This window comes from Ranitomeya variabilis, chromosome 1 (assembly GCF_051348905.1).
Source record: "Ranitomeya variabilis isolate aRanVar5 chromosome 1, aRanVar5.hap1, whole genome shotgun sequence".
Classification (NCBI taxonomy): Eukaryota; Metazoa; Chordata; class Amphibia; order Anura; family Dendrobatidae; genus Ranitomeya; species Ranitomeya variabilis.
The window spans coordinates 162,566,730-162,586,578 of NC_135232.1; the positions used below are offsets into that span (position 1 = coordinate 162,566,730).

Here is a 19,849-nt window from a genome sequence, read left to right on the forward strand (position 1 = left end):
TTTGCAACTTAACTACTCCATCCATAGGAGGACACAAGGTGTTCATTCAGCACATTGTCTCCATGAAGACTGCCCTCCAGCTGCGGCTCATTAATTAGCTCCTTCGAGTGAAGTCTGACAAATGAGATGTATAGTTCAGAGTAGAGATTTATCTAGAACTTTGATAGATTGCTATTTTGCTTGAAAGTGTAAGTCTGTTCTCTTGTTTGGCACCTTCAAGCCTGGCCTAGTCACACTGTGCATCTCTTTGCATCATAGTGCTTCTATGCATCATATTGAATCCCTCTCTGCATCACACTGCATCATAGTGCCTCTATGCATCATATCGAGGGCCTCTGTGCAACATACTGCAACATAGTGCCTCTGTGGCATCATAGTGTTTCATAGTGACTATGTGCATCATCTATATATATAATTGTCTAAGGGTTTTTCCGTCTGTCTGTCCTGGAAATCCTGCGTCTCTGATTGGTCGAGGCTGCCAGGCCTCGACCAATCAGCGACGGGCACAGCATGGCGACGATGATGTCATAATGGAAATCCCGCGTCTGATTGGTCGAGGCCGCCAGGCCTCGACCAATCAGCGACGGGCACAGTATTGACGTAGATGTCATAATGGTTGCCATGGCGACAATGATGTCATAAAGGTTGCCTTGACCAATCAGCGACGGGCACAGTCTGCCGCGAATTCTGGAATCATCATTGTCCGTATACTACGGGGACATGCATATTCTAGAATACCCGATGCGTTAGAATCGGGCCACAGTCTAGTATTGCATCATATTGCTTCATGGTTCCTATATGCACCACAGTGCTTAATAGTGACTTTGTGCATCATAGTGCTTCATTATTCCTATATGCTTCATAATGTTTTTATGCATCATATTGCATCATACTGCTTCATGATTCCTATATGCATCATAGCACTTCATAGGGACTTTGTGTATCATATTGCGTCATATTGCTTCATTGTTCCTATATGCATCATAATGCTTTCAAATTGCCTTTTGTGCATTATATTACAGCATATTGCTTCATAGTTGCTATATGCACCATAGCGCTTCATAGTTACTTGAGGCATCATATTGCATCATTGTTCCTATATGCATCATATTGCTTCATTATTCCTATATGCATCATAGTGCTTCATATTGCCTTTGTGCATTATATTTCTTCATAGTTACTATATGCATCATAGCGTTTCATAGGGACTTTGTGCATCATATTGCATCGTATTGAATCATATTGCTTAATAGTGCCTTTATGCATCATATTGCTTTATATTGCTTCATAGTTCCTATACATTTCATCATATTGCATCTTATTGCTTCATAGTTCCTATATATTGCATCTTATTGCATCATAGTGCTGCGGTGCCCTGTGCCTCATGGGGTATCATTAGTGTCGGGCTTGGTGCCTTTTTCGCCTCTGGCTGTGGGCCACTGGGTTAGACCTTCTGACTGGTGCTTTGTTGTGTGGCCGCATATTGTATCTTCGGCCTACCACTTCAGATTTTTGTCTTGGGCCTCAACTCTGGATATAGTCCTTGTGTTTTTCGACCCAGATCCAGGTTCTGTTACTTCATTCTTTACAAAAGGGCTTAGCCAAGCAAACAGCTATGCTTGATTTAGCTTAGTAAATTAGCATTTCTTCTGTTTGGAACAGATCTCTCAGGTGAGCTGCAACCTTGAGTGCTAAAGGCAAGTCTGTTTCATAATTAGCTTTAAAAGATGACATATCTCGTTTTGGTACATCCTATAAAAGGACATACTACTGTCCTGGGAGCGGAAAATCCTACTAGGTGGAAGGAAGGAATCCTTCCGCCTCGGAATGCTCTGCCCTAAGATATTAGGACCATCCACAATTTGCATAGTTTTAGGTGCACCCTCAAAACACATTTGTTCAGAGCGGCCTATCCCGTTCCCTAATCAGTCATTTTATGTTTGTGTGTGTGGCCAATTCACTACTTCCATCTATCCCCCACCCCCTGAAGATGGCTGGACCATCATTGTGAATAGAACATTAATACACACCTGTACTTTGTATCTCCTCCACCTCACTGTGGATTGTCAGCTTTCACGAGCAGGGTCGTCTTATTTTGATATCGTTGTTACTTATGACTGTTGTGTTTGAAACTGTTAAACTGTAAAGCGCTGCGGAATATGTTGGCGCTATATAAATAAAGATTATTATTATTAATTATTTTTATTATTATTATTATTATTATTCCTTCCCAACTCCACATTCGGCAATCAGACTAGTTGCCTTGATCAACATCCAATAGACAGATTCTTGTCCCATAAGTCTGTTGCGTTTCGTTTACCAGGGACATCATCACTGCCTTTTGTACCTTGTGGTGAAGCAGCAGCACTGTCATGTGGCAGAGGATCCCATTCTCGTGGCTCTTACGGCAGTCACAGGTCCTAAGATAAATGAAACTGGATCCAGGGCTCTTATAGTTAAGACCCCATAGTCTCACTGCCTCACAGTAGATAATCTCCCTCTGTGGTGGGAAGAAACCTACTTTTTCTCTAGCCATGGAATATGGTTACTCTCACAATGGCAGTCTGAGAAGATTGCCTCTTAGGATATGTATGTGCGTATATGTGTATATATACATATATGGACAAATAAGTTGACATACATATAATGTCTGGACTAATGACTCGTATAAATGTAGTTTCGAATAATTTCAAGTGTCGGAAGATTTTTACCACCACCACCTTCATCGATTCAGAGTCCGGACTCCTTGTGTCTAACATCAGTAAAACAGGAGTGATGATCCAGGTTTCTCTTTCAGCACTTCTAATGAGAAGCCCGACGTTGGTAATGACAGGAGATATTACCTGCCGGATGGCTTATTCCTTAGTTTCAATAATATATAACCCTTACTTGGGATAAGACATCTAAGGATTTGGAATAGACGTGATCTCCTGGATGAGTAATGTGCGTACATCCCAATGCTCTGCCATTATCCATGTACTAACTGTTATAGGTTTGATCTTCCCGCAGTCCAGTGTCTCTGTCCTGCAGGTCTCCTTGTAATACGTAAGCTGGTCTGTAACCAAGACTTAACCTGAGCCCAGAAGGACCCATGAAGGAACAGTCCTGGGTTATTAAGCACATGCAGCTTATTATTGGTTGATACAGTCCTCATTGTGTGGTAGCTGTGACTATCACCATATATCGCTGGGCAGTAAGGTTTTCTAACCCTATTCTGGGGCTGTGGTATTCATAAGTATCACAATAACTGTAATAACTCACTGCGGATCATTATTGGTGTTGGAGTACAATGGGTGTATTTCACTCTCTGCTCCTGATGCGTATTTCATTTACTACATTCATACTGAAATCGGCCATTATAGATGTATATCCTAACAAATTTCTTGCCAAATAATTGCTCACAGGCAATAATAGTTCGGGTTACTGAGGTACCATAGCATTAGAGAAACCAGATGTGAGCAGATCACATTGTAAAATCTCTTATTGAAATGAAAAAATAAATAAAACCATTTTAAACCAGCAAAAAAATTGCTGAAAAATAAAGGATGAAAAAAACAAACAATTTTCATTAAGGCTATGTGCACACTATTCGGATTTAGTGCGGATCCGCAGCGGATTTTTCCACGCAGATCCGCACTGTGATTTACAGTACAATGTAAATCAATGTGGGAAAAAAAAAAAAAGCTGTGCAGATGGTGCGGAAAAATCCGCGCATAAACGCTGCAGATTTAAAAGTGCATGTCACTTCTTTTGTGCGGATCTGCAGCATTTCTGCACCCTTCCATTATAGAAATCCGCAGTGGAAAAACCGCATAAAATCTGCATCAATTCCGCAGCAAATCTGCACCTGCAGATTCTGCCAGGAGATGCAGATTTTGTGCAGAAAATTCTGCACCCCATTCCGCAACGTGTGCACATAGCCTAAAGCTGAGCAAAAGTGTTGAAAGACATGTTATCACCACAATAGTAACAGCCTGTATAATAAAGTTATCACGTTACTTAAACCAATGGTGAAGAAACTAAAGTGAAAAAAAAAAATGCTAAGAAAGCAGAATTGTTTTTCTTCAACTCCCAAAAAATTAATACATATGTACTCAAAATTGGGTCTATTGTCCTGCAAAAACAAGCGCTCATACATCTACATAGCTGTCCTTAATAACCAGTGCACCTGCTGCACCAGCGCTGCTCATCCACTGCTCACCGCCAGTCTTTGCCCCGCTGCACCAGCGCTGCTTATCCACTGCTCACCGCAAGTCTTTGCCCTACCGCACCAGCGCTGCTCATCCACTGCTCACCGCCAGTCTTTGCCCTACCGCACCAGCGCTGCTCATCCACTGCTCACCGCCAGTCTTTGCCCTGCCGCACCAGCGCTGCTCATCCGCTGCTCACCGCCAGTCTTTGCCCTACCGCACCAGCGCTGCTCATCCATTGCTCACCGCAAGTCTTTGCCCTACCGCACCAGCGCTGCTCATCCATTGCTCACCGCAAGTCTTTGCCCTACCGCACCAGCGCTGCTCATCCATTGCTCACCGCAAGTCTTTGCCCTACCGCACCAGTGCTGCTCATCTACTGCTCACCGCCAGTCTTTGCAAATTCATCAGCAGCAGTGACATCACACCTACAGCACATGACCGATGCAGACACTTGCTGAATGGTGAGGTTTAGGTAGATTGCATGGGACTGCTGAGCCAAGTGGTTGGCTGCAGTGGTCATGTAGTGTCATTGTGGCGTCACTGCTGTCCACCTAACATCAGGTCAGAAAAGACCTGCACTGAGCAGTGTAGGGGATAAGTAACTATGATCTTGTTTTTATGGACCTTTGGGATATTATATTTTAAAAAATGGACAATCCCTTTTAAGTGGTTGAAAACGTTCCTTTATTGACTTTGTTTTCGGGTATCTATTTGGCCTGAGCATTCCCTAGAACCTATGATTCTTTTGCTGTTGCTACATGTAAAAAATATTTTTATGAAGGTGGGATGTGAAGTGCCTCTAATAGTATCAAATGTGTAGGATATTCTTATCATTCAGATTGAATGTGAATTTACAAGGAAAAATGCCCTGGGCTTGCCCATCATTCACTAGCAAACAAAGATGATTAATTCCGAGATAAAGTGGGCAATCTAAACAAGAGAAGTTGCATCATTTCGAGAATTTTTCGATCCTCTTGCATGGTGCGGCAGAGCATTCTTTGCCGTGTATTCAGAGCTTGTGACATTATTGGCCCTGCTTTTATGTTGAAGAATATTTTTAGTTTCACTCTATATAGGAGGTTTATGCCTAGACTGGCCTATCTTTGCCAATGGATCATCTGAAGCTGGGACTTACAATGCCTGTCTCCTACACGCTGCTCTGGTTATTGTTTGGATCGAAGTCCAAATCACAAAAGAGAATTACCCTCCATTCATTTGGTTCTCTGAAGAAGATCCATGGGGACTATGTAGTCATGGGACACATAAGTAATATAGAATAAGGTCAAACACATTTTAGGGCTAATACTTTTGCTTATTTAGCAACTAATTCTAAATAAGGGAGATTGAGGGATAATACCCATGGAAATTTAATATTCTTCATCTTACAATTACTCAATATATTTAACCCCTTCCCGACCCATGACGCCTATGCGGCGTCATGGAATGATCGCATCCCTGCAGATCGGGTGAAAGGGTTAATTCCTATTTTACCCGATCTGCAGGGAGAGGGGGAGTTGTACTTCAGCCTAGGGGGGGTGGCTTTGCCCCCACGTGGCTACGATCGCTCTGATTGGCTGTTGAAAGTGCAACAGCCAATCAGAGCAATTTGCAATATTTCACCTATGAAAATGGTGAAATATTGCAATCCAGCCATGGCCGATGCTGCAATAGCATCTGCCATGGCTGGAAATCATGTACTGGCCCCCCCCACCGCCCCCGATCTCCTCCCCAGTCGTCCGTTATGTGGCCCGGTCCTCTCCGTCCCCCTGTTCGCTCCCCCGTGCTCCTGTCCGCTCCCCCGTGCTCCTGTCCGCTCCCCCCGTCCTCCGATCCCCCCCCCTGTGCTCCGATCCACCCCCCCACCACCCCCTCATACTTACCGATCCTCCCGGTGTCCGGCCGTCTCCTCGCTGGGCGCCGCCATCTTGGAAAATGGCGGGCGCATGCTCAGTACGCCCGCCGAATCTGCAGGCTGGCAGATTCGTTACAGGTACATTTTGATCGCTGTGGTAGGTTCTACCACAGCGATCAAAATAAAAAAATAATAAATAAACCCCCCCCTTTATCACCCCCATAGGTAGGGACAATAATAAAATAAAGAAAATATTTTTTTTTTCTTTTACCACTAGGGTTAGGGTTAGAACTAGGGGTAGGGTTAGGGGTAGGGTTAGGGTTACGGGTAGGGTTAGGGTTAGGGGTAGGGTTATGGCATGTGCACACAGAGCGGATCGGCCGCGGATCCGCAGCGGATCGGCCGCGGATCGGCCGCGGATCCGCAGCGGATCGGCCGTGGATCGCAGCGGATCCGCAGCGGATCGGCCGCGGATCGCAGCGGATCCGCAGCGGATCGGCCGCGGATCGGCCGCGGATCCGCAGCGGATCCGCAGCGGATTGGCAGCGGATCTGCAGCGGATCGGCAGCGGATTGGCCGCGGATCCGCAGCGGATCGGCCGCGGATCCGCAGCGGATCCGCAGCGGATCCGCAGCGGATTGGCCGCGGATCCGCAGCGGATTGGCCGCGGATCCGCAGCGGATCGGCAGCGGATCCGCAGCGGATTGGCCGCGGATCCGCAGCGGATCCGCAGCGGATTGGCCGCGGATCTGCAGCGGATCCGCAGCGGATTGGCCGCGGATCCGCAGCGGATTGGCCGCGGATTGGCAGCGGATTGGCCGCGGATCCGCAGCGGATTGGCCGCTGCGAATTCGAAGCAGTTTTCCATCAGGTTTACAGTACCATGTACACCTAAGGAAAACCAAATCTGCTGTGCCCATGGTGCGGAAAATTCCGTGCAGAAACGCTGCATTGTATTTTCCGCAGCATGTCAATTCTTTGTGCGGATTCCGCAGCGGTTTACACCTGTTCCTCAATAGGAATCCGCAGGTGAAATCCGCACAAAAAAACACTGGAAATCTGCTGTAAATCCGCAGGCAAAACGCAGTGCCTTTTACCTGCAGATTTTTCAAAAATCGTGCGGAAAAATCTCACACGAATCCGCAACGTGGGCACATACCCTTAGGGTTAGGGTTGGAATTAGGGCTAGGGTTGGAAATAGGGTTAAGAATAGGCTTGTGGTTAGGGTTACGGATAGGGTTAGGGGTGTGTTGGGGTTACAGTTGTGGTTAGGGTTGGGATTAGGGTTACGGTTGGGATTAGGGTTAGGATTAGGGTTGGAATTAGGGTTACGGTTGTGTTGCGGTTAGGGTTGTGGTTAGGGGTGTGTTGGGGTTAGGGTTGTGATTAGGGTTATGGCTACAGTTGGGATTAGGATTAGGGGTGTGTTGGGGTAAGTGTTGAAGTTAGAATTGAGGGGTTTCCACTGTTTTAGGCACATCAGGGGTCTCCAAACGCAACATGGCGCCACCATTGATTCCAGCCAATCTTGCGTTCAAAAAGTCAAATGGTGCTCCCGCCCTTCCAAGCCCCGACGTGCGCCCAAACAGTGGTTTACCCCCACATTTGGGGTACCAGCGTACTCAGGACAAACTGGGCAACAACTGTTGGGGTCCAATTTCTCCTGTTACCCTTGCAAAAATAAAAAATTACTTGCTAAAACATAATTTTTGAGGAAAGAACAATTATTTTTTATTTTCACGGCTCTGCGTTATAAACTTCTGTGAAGCACTTGGGGGTTGAAAGTGCTCACCACACATCTAGATAAGTTCCTTCGGGGGTCTAGTTTCCAAAATTGGGTCACTTGTGGGGTGTTTCTACTGTTTAGGCACATCAGGGGCTCTGCAAATGCAATGTGACGCCCGCAGACCATTCCATCAAAGTCTGCATTTCAAATGTCACTACTTCCCTTCCGAGCCCTGACGTGTGCCCAAACAGTGGTTTACCCCCACATATGGGGTATCAGCGTACTCACAACAAACTGGGCAACAAATATTGGGGTCCAAATTCTCCTGTTACCCTTGTGAACATAAAAAATTGCTTGCTAAAACATCTTTTTTGAGGAAAGAAAAATGATTTTTTATTTTCACGGCTCTGCGTTGTAAACTTCTGTGAAGCACTTGGGGGTTGAACGTGCTCACCACACATCTAGATAAGTTCCTTGGGGGGTCTAGTTTCCAAAATGGGGTCACTTGTGGGGGGTTTCTACTGTTTAGGCATATCAGGGGCTCTGCAAACGTAACATGATGCCCGCAGACCATTCCATCAAAGTCTGCATTCCAAAACGTCACTACTTCCCTTCCGAGCCCCGGCGTGTGCCCAAACAGTGGTTTACCCCCACATATGGGGTATCAGCGTACTCAGGAGAAACTGGACAACAACTTTTGGGGTCCAATTTCTCCTGTTACTCTTGCAAAAATAAAAAATTCTGGGCTAAAAAAATATTTTTGAGGAAAGGAAACACATTTATTATTTTCACGGCTCTGCGTTATAAACTTCTGTGAAGCACTTGGGGGTTCAAAGTGCTCAACACACATCTAGATAAGTTCCCTTGGGGGTCTAGTTTCCAAAATGGAGTCACTTGTGGGGAGTTCCTACTGTTTAGGCACATCAGGGGCTCTGCAAATGCAACCAGATGCCCGCAGAGCATTCCATCAAAGTCTGCATTTCAAAACGTCACTACTTCCCTTCCGAACCCCGACGTGTGCCAAAACAGTGGTTTACCCCCACATATGGGGTATCAGCGTACTCAGGAGAAACTGGACAACAACTTTTGGGGTCCAATTTCTCCTGTTACTCTTGCAAAAATAAAAAAATTCTGGGCTAAAAAAATATTTTTGAGGAAAGGAAACACATTTTTTATTTTCACAGCTCTGCGTTATAAACTTCTGTGAAGCACTTGGGGGTTCAAAGTGCTCACTACACATCTAGATAAGTTCCCTTGGGGGTCTAGTTTCCAAAATGGAGTCAATTGTGGGGAGTTCCTACTGTTTAGGCACATCAGGGGCTCTGCAAACGCAACCTGACGCCCGCAGAGCATTCCATCAAAGTCTGCATTTCAAAACGTCACTACTTCCCTTCCGAACCCCGACGTGTGCCAAAACAGTGGTTTACCCCCACATATGGGGTATCATCGTACTCAGGAGAAACTGGAAAACAACTTTTGGGGTCCAATTTCTCCTATTACCCTTGGGAAAATAAAAAATTGTGGGCTAAAAAATCATTTTTGAGAAAAGAAAAATTATTTTTTATTTTCATGGCTCTGCGTTATAAACTTCTGTGAAGCACTTGGGGGTTCAAAGTGCTCACCACACATCTAGATTAGTTCCTTGGGAGGTCTAGTTTCCAAAATGGGGCCACTTGTGCGGGAGCTCCAATGTTTAGGCACACAGGGGCTCTCCAAACGCGACATGGTGTCCGCTAATAATTGGAGCTAATTTTCCATTCAAAAAGCCAAATGGCGTGCCTTCCCTTCCGAGCCCTGCCGTGCGCCCAAACAGTGGTTTACCCCCACATATGGGGTATCATCGTACTCAGGACAAACTGGACAACAACATTTGGGGTCCAATTTCTCCTATTACCCTTGGGAAAATAAAAAATTCTGGGCTAAAAATCATTTTTGAGGAAAGAAAAATTATTTTTTTATTTTCACGGCTCTGCGTTATAAACTTCTGTGAAGCACCTGGGGGTTATAAGTGTTTACTATGCATCTAGATAAGTTCCTTGGGGGGTCTAGTTTCCAAAATGGGGTCACTTGTAGGGGAGCTCCAATGTTTAGGCACACAGGGGCTCTCCAAACGCGACATGGTGTCCGCTAACGATTGGAGCTAATTTTCCATTCAAAAAGTCAAATGGCACGCCTCCCCTTCCGAGCCTTGCCGTGCACCCAAACAGTGGTTTACCCCCACATATGAGGTATCGGCATACTCAGGAGAAATTGCCCAACAAATTTTAGGATCCATTTTATCCTGTTGCCCATGTGAAAATGAAAGAATTGAGGCTAAAAGAAATTTTGTGTGAAAAAAAAGTACTTTTTCATTTTTGCGGATCAATTTGTGAAGCACCTGGGGGTTTAAAGTGCTCACTATGCCTCTAGATGAGTTCCTTGGGGGGTCTACTTTCCAAAATGGGGTCACTTGTGGAGGAGCTCCAATGTTTAGGCACACAGGGGCTTTCCAAACGCGACATGGTGTCCGCTAACGATGGAGATAATTTTTCATTCAAAAAGTCAAATGGCGCTCCTTCCCTTCCGAGCCTTACCATGTGCCCAAACAGTGGTTTACCCCCACATGTGAGGTATTGGTGTACTCAGGAGAAATTGCCCAACAAAATTTAGGATCCATTTTATCCTGTTGCCCATGTGAAAATGAAAAAATTGAGGCTAAAATAATTTTTTCGTGAAAAAAAAGTACTTTTTCATTTTTACGGATCAATTTGTGAAGCACCTGGGGGTTTAAAGTGCTCACTATGCTTCTAGATAAGTTCCTTGGGGGGTCTAGTTTCCAAAATGGGGTCACTTGTGGGGGAGCTCCAATGTTTAGGCACACGGGGGCTCTCCAAACGCGACATGGTGTCCGCTAAAGATTGGAGCCAATTTTTCATTGAAAAAGTCAAATGGCGCTCCTTCCCTTCCGAGCCCTGCCGTGCGCCCAAACAGTGGTTTACCCCCACATATGAGGTATCAGCGTACTCAGGACAAATTGGACAACAACGTCCGTGGTCCAGTTTCTCCTTTTACCCTTGGGAAAATAAAAAATTTTTTGCTAAAATATCATTTTTGTGACTAAAAAGTTAAATGTTCATTTTTTACTTCCATGTTGCTTCTGCTGCTGTGAAACACCTGAAGGGTTAATAAACTTCTTGAATGTGGTTTTGAGCACCTTGAGGGGTGCAGTTTTTAGAATGGTGTCACTTTTGGGTATTTTCAGCCATATAGAACCCTCAAACTGACTTCAAATGTGAGGTGATCCCTAAAAAAAAATGGTTTTGTAAATTTTGTTGTAAAAATGAGAAATCACTGGTCAAATTTTAACCCTTATAACTTCCTAGCAAAAAAAAAATTTGTTTCCAAAATTGTGCTGATGTAAAGTAGACATGTGGGAAATGTTATTTATTAACTATTTTGTGTCACATAACTCTCTGGTTTAACAGAATAAAAATTCAAAATGTGAAAATTGCGAAATTTTCAAAATTTTTGCCAAATTTCCGTTTTTTTCACAAATAAACTCAGAAATTATCGACCTAAATTTACCACTAACATGAAGCCCAATATGTCACGAAAAAACAATCTCAGAATCGCTAGGATCCGTTGAAGCGTTCCTGAGTTATTACCTCATAAAGGGACACTGGTCAGAATTGCAAAAAACGGCAAGGTCATGAAGGGGTTAAAGAAGACTTGTCACCAGGTTTAAAGGGACCAGTTTTTGTTATTTTATTGCCACTGTCCTGTTCCTTTTTTTGTTTGTTTCATATCTGCTATAAAGTTTCAAAAATGTGAGGCTTTTTTACGTAGTGCTAATATTATGGTGTTAACTAATGGGGCATGTCTGTAGGATGCTCTGCATTATTACCTCGTAAGCACTATTCCCTGAAGCTGAATTTTTGCTTATTGAAAAATACACTTTCATAAATTTAGGGAAAATTAAAGGGAATCTGTCAATAGGATCAACCCTCCGAAACCATCTACATGGGCATTCAGATCACAGACAGTTGAATAAAATTGTATGTTGATGTCAGATTGCAGACATCTTATTCCCAAGAAATCCACATTTTTCTTAATATGTAAATGAGTTGCTTAGATCTCTGGGTCGGACACAGAAATCCCTGAGAGTTTAACTTTAGAGATTATTTAAAAAGAAAGAGGCTTTACCATTGTAAGACATGTAATGACTAACAGTCTGCTCTCTTGATCTCACTGCGGAGCGGTGTGTGATTTATAACCCAGTACAGCAGAGCTGAGCTTTGTCATTCCAGTGCAGCTCCAGCTGTCCTCTTGTAGAGCTGTCAGAGCAGTGCCTGACTACAAGTGAAGCATATTTAGCTTTCATCTTACAGGGTCAGTGTGGGGGGGTGGCAGTACAGCAGGACTGAGGGCTCTGAGAGGATAGCTACAGATGTGTTTGTAAGACAAAGTTCTACTATACTGCCCTTCCCCCCCCCCCCCCCCCCATCACACTTGGCTGCCTGTGAAGAAGTGTTAAGGCCCCGTCTCACATAGCGATTTACCAACGATCACGACCAGCGATACGACCTGGCCGTGATCGTTGGTAAGTCGTTGTGTGGTCGCTGGGGAGCTGTCACACAGACAGCTCTCTCCAGCGACCAACGATCAGGGGAACGACTTCGGCATCGTTGAAACTGTCTTCAACGATGCCGAAGTCCCCCTGCAGCACCCGGGTAACCAGGGTAAACATCGGGTTACTAAGCGCAGGGCCGCGCTTAGTAACCCGATGTTTACCCTGGTTACCAAAAAAAACAAACAGTACATACTCGCCTTTCGGTGTCCCTTGCCGTCTGCTTCCTGCTCTGACTGAGCCGCCGTACAGTGAGAGCAGAGCGCAGCAGTGACGTCACCGCTGCGCTCTCACTGTACGGCGGCTCAGTCAGAGCAGGAAGCAGACGGCAAGGGACACCGAAAGGCGAGTATGTACTGTTTGTTTTTTTGGTAACCAGGGTAAACATCGGGTTACTAAGCGCGGCCCTGCGCTTAGTAACCCGATGTTTACCCTGGTTACCAGTGAAGACATCGCTGGATCGGTGTCACACACACCGATTCAGCGATGTCAGCGGGACCTCAATGACCAAAAAAAGGTCCAGGCCATTCCGACACGACCAGCGATCTCGCAGCAGGGGCCTGATCGCTGGTACGTGTCACACATAGCGAGATCGCTACTGAGGTCGCTGTTGCGTCACAAAACTAGTGACTCAGCAGCGATCTCGCTATGTGAGACGGGGCCTTAAGTTGAAGAATTTTTAGTTACAACAGATCAGGTCTTCTGTATATCATTACAACTGTCAATCATTATATGTCTCACACTGGTAATGCCCCCCTTCATTTAAAGGAGGCTGATTATTTGGGAGATTCATCTCTGACCAATAGATGTTACCAGCTCATTTACATATTAAGAAAAATATAGATTTCTCTGGAGTAAAACTTCGGATCACCGATATCAAGGTGTCATTTTGTTTACCTTTCTTTCTAGCCTGCATGCCCATATGTACAGTTAGGAAGGTTGATCTTATTGACAGATTCCATATTAAATACTTTTTGGTTCTATCCTTTGTCCCAGCTTTTTTTTTCCACCAGTAATGGGCGTTGGGTGGAAAGTGTTCTGGGGTGTTTATAATGTCCTTTTTAACTTGCTATATTTCTCTTTTTTGCGTTTGGTAAAAATTAACAACTATTAAAGCAGCCCTCCATCTTGGCACTGAAAAATGACTACATATTGTCATTTATGGTCATACTACTTGGTGCCCTCCGTTTGTCTCCCAGTGCCTCCTTGGTGGTGTTTGAACCATGCCTCTCCTGCCTTTCCAGTGCACTGTACGGGTGGTTTAGACTTGCCATTTCTCCTAGTGTGGCCATCTTGGATACTGTAGGTTCTAGTGGAGAAGACGAGGTAGGGTGTGTATACGTGTAAAATGTATAGTCACTTATCAGTGTCAGGGTGGAAGTCGCATTAATGAAAAGGAGAACCTGTAAGGGTATGTTTCCACGTTCAGGAAACGCTGCGTTTTTGACGCAGCGTTGAGCTGCAGCATCAAAAACGCAGCGTCCAGATGTTACAGCATAGTGGAGGGGATTTAATGAAATCCCGTCTCCACTATGCAGTAAAAAACGCATGCGGCATACCCGCAAAAACGCACATGCGGCGCGTCTTTTAACAACGCAGCATGTCCTTGCATTGCTGAAACAACGCAAGGACAACGCATGTGACCTGCCAGTGACCTCGGGTGCAGATTTGGTCAGGATTTTACCTGCATAAAATCCTGACCAAATCCTGAGGCAATCCTGAACATGGAAACATACCGTAAGGGTATGTGTCCACGTTCAGGATTGCATCAGGATTTGGTCAGGATTTTCCATAAGTATTTGTAAGCCAAAACCAGGAGTGGAACAATTAGAGGAAAAGTATAACAGAAACATATGCTCCACTTCTGCATTTATCACCCACTCCTGGTTTTGGCTTACAAATACTGATGTAAAATCCTGACCAAATCCTGATGTAATCCTGAACGTGGACACATACCCTAAGGGTGCAGTTTTTCTACTTCTGTTTTGAGACTAGCTTGTGACTGAACATTAAGATCAGGCCCTTCTTTCTCAGAATTTGTGGGAGTTTGAGGCTATGTGCACATGTTCAGGAATTTTCGCATTTTTTTGGCTATAAAAACGCGATAAAACGTGAAAAAAAAGCATACATTAAGCATCCTATTTATTAGAATGCAATCCGCATTTTTTGTGCACATGCTGCGTTTTTTTTCCACGGTGGAATCGCATTCCGGAAAAAACACAGCATGTTCATTCTTTGTGCGGAATCGCAGGGATTCCGCACACATAGGAATGCATTGATCCGCTTACTTTCCGCCTGGGGCTATGCCCACTTTGCGCAAAGTAAGCGGATCATGTGCGGATGGTACCCAGGGTGGAGGAGAGGAGACTCCTCCAGGCCCTGGGAACCATATAATTGTTAATAAAAAAAAATAAAAAAAATCATGATATTCTCACCTTCCGGCGTCCCCGGCAGCCTTCCCTCTTTTCACAATGCTTCCGTTCCCAATAATGCATTGCGAGAATGACCTGTGATGACGTAGCGGTCTAGCGAGACCGCACGTCATCTGGGGTCATTGCCGCAATGCATTATTGGGAAGGCTGCCGGGGATGCCAGAAGGTGAGAATATTATGATTTTTTATTTATTTATATTTTATTATTTTTAACATTAGATCTTTTTACTATTGATGCTGCATAGGCAGCATCAATAGTAAAAAGTTGGTCGCACTTGTCAAACACTGTTTGACAAGTGTGATCAACCCGTCAATCAGTTTTCCAAGCGATGCTAAAGATCGCTTGGAAAACGCTAGCATTCTGCAAGCTGATTACGCTTGGAAAATGCTAGTGTTTAGCGGGAAAATGCATGCCAATTCTGCATGCGTTTTTCCCGTGGCAGGGAGTTCCGGAATTGCCGCTGAAATTTCCGCGGCCATTCCAGACGTGTGCGCATAGCCTGATGTCGGACCTGTACTTATCCCACTGATCAGGTTATTGCCATCTTCTTATGGCATGAGGAGTAACCCTTTACACTTCTGTAATAATTAGATTTTATAACAATATATGATGACTTCTGAATTTGTATGTCTTTTTTCAGGTTAACTACCATGCAATGAATTACCACTTGTCTCCATTTAGCATTGTGAATATTATGTATCATTTTACCAAGACACAGGTATGTGTGAAAGCTTCTGTCAATTCTACTCTTATTTTTCATAATTTTTTCTTTTTTTTTTCTTTTTTCTTTTTTTTTTTTTTTTTTTAAACCATGTAAATATTACCAGCTTTGCAGTTAGCTTGCATTATTTCATACTTATTGGATGCCATGACTGCGGAGCTGTATTCTAAATTCTGCTTGTTAGGCCACGTTCACATGTTCAGTATTTTGTCAGTATTTTACCTCAGTATTTGTAAGCTAAAATAAGGAGAGGAACAATCAGAAGAAAAGTATAATAGAAACATGTCGCCACTTGTGTATTTCTCACCCACTCCTGGTTTTGTCTTACAAATACTGAGGTAAATACTGAGCGTGTGAACATGGCCTTACTTGGAGTTCTCTCCTTAGACAAATCTCTATCCTAGCACAAGTCCTGCAATGCTGCCACAGAGTTTTGGCCTTACGTTGTGAAGCCATTCTTCTCACATTTCCACTTCGAATTCCCACATTTCATAGTGGCCACATAGCAACCAATCAGAGCTCAGCTTTTATCTTTCCAAAGCAGATTAAGAAATGAAATCTGAGCTCTAATTGGTTGCTGTGTGCAACAGGGATCATCTAGCAGGAAGTCAAGATGGCGACCAGCGCTTGGCTGTCAGTGACAGCTCTGACAAATGTGGCCTAGATTACTTCATACACTTACTGATACAGTGGGAGACTTCTATCATTGTGATTGTGCCCAAATTGTTGCTCAAATTGCATAATTTCATTCTTATAAGTACTTAAAGGGGTTTTCCCAGCTCAGACTAAACGTCTGCAGTCACTCTCTGATTGCAGGCTTGTGAATCCGCACATCGCACACACTGAGGATTCTCCAGCGGCGGGCGCATGACTGCAAGTATATGATTTGCATGCTTGCGGTCACGTGCCGACACTCTCAATGTAAGCGTATTGAGCAAGACCGGACACCGTCTAGTCAGTCAGAATGTGGCCGAAATATGCAAATTACATACTTGCAGTCACATGACCACCGGCACCTGAGAATCTATGCGTGCTGTGGGAGGATTCACAAGTCTGCATTGACTGCTGTCTTGTAGGCTAAGGCTGGACCACCACTTTACGCCAAATTTATCAGTGTTTTATTCCATTCCATTCCAAAAGTTGTGCTGGCATCACTTGTGCCAAATTTGTCACTCGGGGCTTTCACACTGCGTTTAGGCACCGGTTCAGTGGTCAAGTCTGGGCTTATGTCCGAACCCCTCACAAAATGGGTTTCAGACATGTGCACCAATGGGACTATAGACTCTAATGGTGCCGACAGAGAGAACGTGTGCTCTAAGGTGTATCATTTTACTACTACGACTGAATATCCACCTCCAGTAGGTGCCGTTCAGTTTGTCGGCACCATTATAGTCTATAGCCCCAGCGCATACACCTGAATCCCAATTTGCTGGGGTTCGGACACAAGCCCCGAAAGGGCCAGTGAACGGGTGCCAGAACGCAATGTGAAATCGCCCAAAGATGCAAATGAGTGCACTACAGACTTGAGTGAATTAGGCTGTTTTTGATAAATGTGGCCGGTGACTTCATTAAAAGTAACCTGAATGCAGCAGCAAGCTCAATGTATAAACGGAATGATGCGCATGAATGTTCATATTCTACATATTTCACTCTTGACGAACAATGGAAGTACATGGTCACTAGTGGAACCATATATTCACTGATCATCTGCTTCCACACTAGTAGATATTCGATCTGTTGTGCAAATTTAATTCACAATGTGATGTTTTGTTTTTTAGCAGTATCTTTATTAAAAACTTAAATATTTTTTTATTTTTCACACTGGTCATGGAGGCTTTTTGTAGACTCTTCCTGTTTGCTGACATCCACATTTACATTTGCACTAAAACTCACCCAGGCCCTCCCTATCTTTTGTATTGAAGCATCTAGTGATCTTGTGCAAAGGTGATTGCGAAGAGAGGAGGAGCAGGTCCGCTTTGACATCACTTAGGCTTCTTTCACACTTGCGTCGTTTTAGATCTGTCGCAGTGCGTCGTTTTGGAGACAAAACGGATCCTGCAAATGTGACCGCAGGATGCGTTTTTTGCCCATAGACTTGTATTTCCGACGGATTGCGACGTATGGCCACACGTCGCGTCCGTTGTGCACTGGATGCGTCGTGTTTTGGCAGACCGTCAGCATGAAAAAACGTTCAAGGGAACGTTTTTTCATATTTCGGGTCTGCCATTTCCTACCACTCATGCGTGACCGGAACTCCGCCACCTCCTCCCCGGGACTTTACAATGTGCAGCGGATGCATTGAAAAACTGCATCCGCTGCCCACTTTGTGCCAGATTTTCACAACGTGCGTCGGTATGTCGCGCCGACGCTTAGCGACGGACCCGTACCGACGCAAGTGTGAAAGAGGCCTTACTGTCATTGGTAGATCCTGAGCCATCAGCCTTGTATAGAAGTGTTACCCTTCATTGTATTCCTGCCTCTGCTGATCAGGTGCTTGCTGAAAATTCTTCATGAAAGGACAGGAGGTATGAATGTAAAAAGCCCCAGTAGACAGTGTGAAACTTATAAGATTATGAATTTTTTTTTAAATAAATATCATGCTATGAAAAGTTTAAAAAAAAAAAAACATCTTCCGACTACACACCCTTTGACCTATTAGTCAACAAATATGCAAATTTATGTGTAATCAAAACAGAATGATATGATGGTCGCTCTTTGTGACCAGTGATATAGTACCTGGAGATACTGTCACCAGAACACTTGCCGTCCATAGAGAGAACCATCGCTCTTTGCACCTTGGGCTTCTTGGAGACGCTTGTTACATTGTTCTACCTAGACTTAGCCCAAGGCCTGAAGACAATTTTCATGACTTCTTTTGTGCAATACCATCAGTTGTATATCCATAGACCCATATCACAAAAACTGCTCAGATTTGGTGTGGCCCCATTTCCTAAATGTTTCCCCCATTAATACACACATGAATGACCTCTGGGACTTTCCTTTCTGATTTTTTTCCTACAGGATCTGACTTGCTCCTTCAAGTGTTTATAATGTTTTTGTCTTGTCAATATGATTACGTCTGTTATTTTGGTTGATTCACAGGGTCCTAGAGCACTTTGGAAAGGAATGGGAAGCACTTTTATTGTTCAGGGTATAACCCTTGGAGCAGAAGGAATCATCAGTGAATGCACACCACTGCCTAGGTAATGGTTATACAGCTTTGTCAGTCCTTGTACATAGAACTATTCCTACCGGATAGTGAAAATCTTGCAGCACGAATGTGTGCGGGGTCAAAATATGGCAGCATTCAGTGCAGTCCCGGTATGGTTAGGAGCCCACGGCTTCTGTGTACCAGGCCTACAGTATACTGAATGCGTCAGGCTTTTTTCCTGAAGTATACCATAACATCGCAGTGGCACTCTGTTCACCAGGCAAAGGGTGACTATATAGGAAAATGTAGCAGAATTTTCTTTATAGAGTGCCACTGCCAAAAACATATACCATGCAATATACGTTTCTTTACAAGAAGTCCCTATGGTGGACGGATGCCTTGTCATCTAAACTGACTACTCCCAAAGGTGGAGACATACCCAAATATGTGCCCGAAAGTGGACACAAGCGCAATGTGCACCTAGCCTAACGCCTGCAGCACTGGCTAGCAATAAAAAGTATCCTTCCAATATCTTCTCTAAAATCGCATGTTTGGCTAGTGATGCAAATAAAGTGATTCGTATGACTTTTTACTCCCAAACGATCTTACCCAAGGGCCTGCTGAGACTGGCGAGTAGCCAGAGTATAATTCAGGCAAGTACGATGTAATGTTTCATCGGATATCACTCTCTCTCCAATGTTATACTATGGAGCATTGCTGACTAGCGTTTATTTTCTCATGCCGAGTTGGCATGAGAAAAAAATTTGATTGCTGCGATTGGCAGTGTATATCTGACGGCGCTCACCCATACACGTCTATGGGTGCGTGCAAAACATCGGACTGCACTTGGATGTAAGTAGAATGGAAAAGATGTAGAAATTCCCCATCGTCTCCGCACCCACGATCCAATTCTCGTATGCAAGAGAATCTGGTCACAATGAAATGACACTCCGATCCTGCTCGCAGCAGTCTGACCCAAGGGTCATTTGTGTACAGCATCCAGTTCTTACATCATCAGATGTTACTCATCAGTGTGAGCAAGCCCTAATAAATGTGAGAAATTCCTGCACGTACCCAAGAGCGAAGATTATTTTGATTTTTTTTTTTTTTTTTCCCACTCCTCAAGAGTTTTAGCATTTAAGTAAAATCCAACACAGAAACATTGAC

At 44.3% G+C, this 19,849-nt stretch overlaps 1 protein-coding gene across 2 annotated transcripts in view; it reads left to right on the top strand.

Annotated features, from left to right (window-relative positions):
• SLC25A46 (solute carrier family 25 member 46) overlaps positions 1 to 19,849 on the top strand; it is a 54,819-nt gene that overhangs the window by 26,953 nt on the left and 8,017 nt on the right. For both annotated transcript variants that reach the window (XM_077290248.1, XM_077290238.1), the window contains exons 4-5: positions 15,451 to 15,528; positions 18,634 to 18,734. In XM_077290248.1, coding sequence (XP_077146363.1) covers positions 15,451 to 15,528; positions 18,634 to 18,734 — 179 coding nt within the window. The remainder of the gene's footprint in view (positions 1 to 15,450; positions 15,529 to 18,633; positions 18,735 to 19,849) is intronic.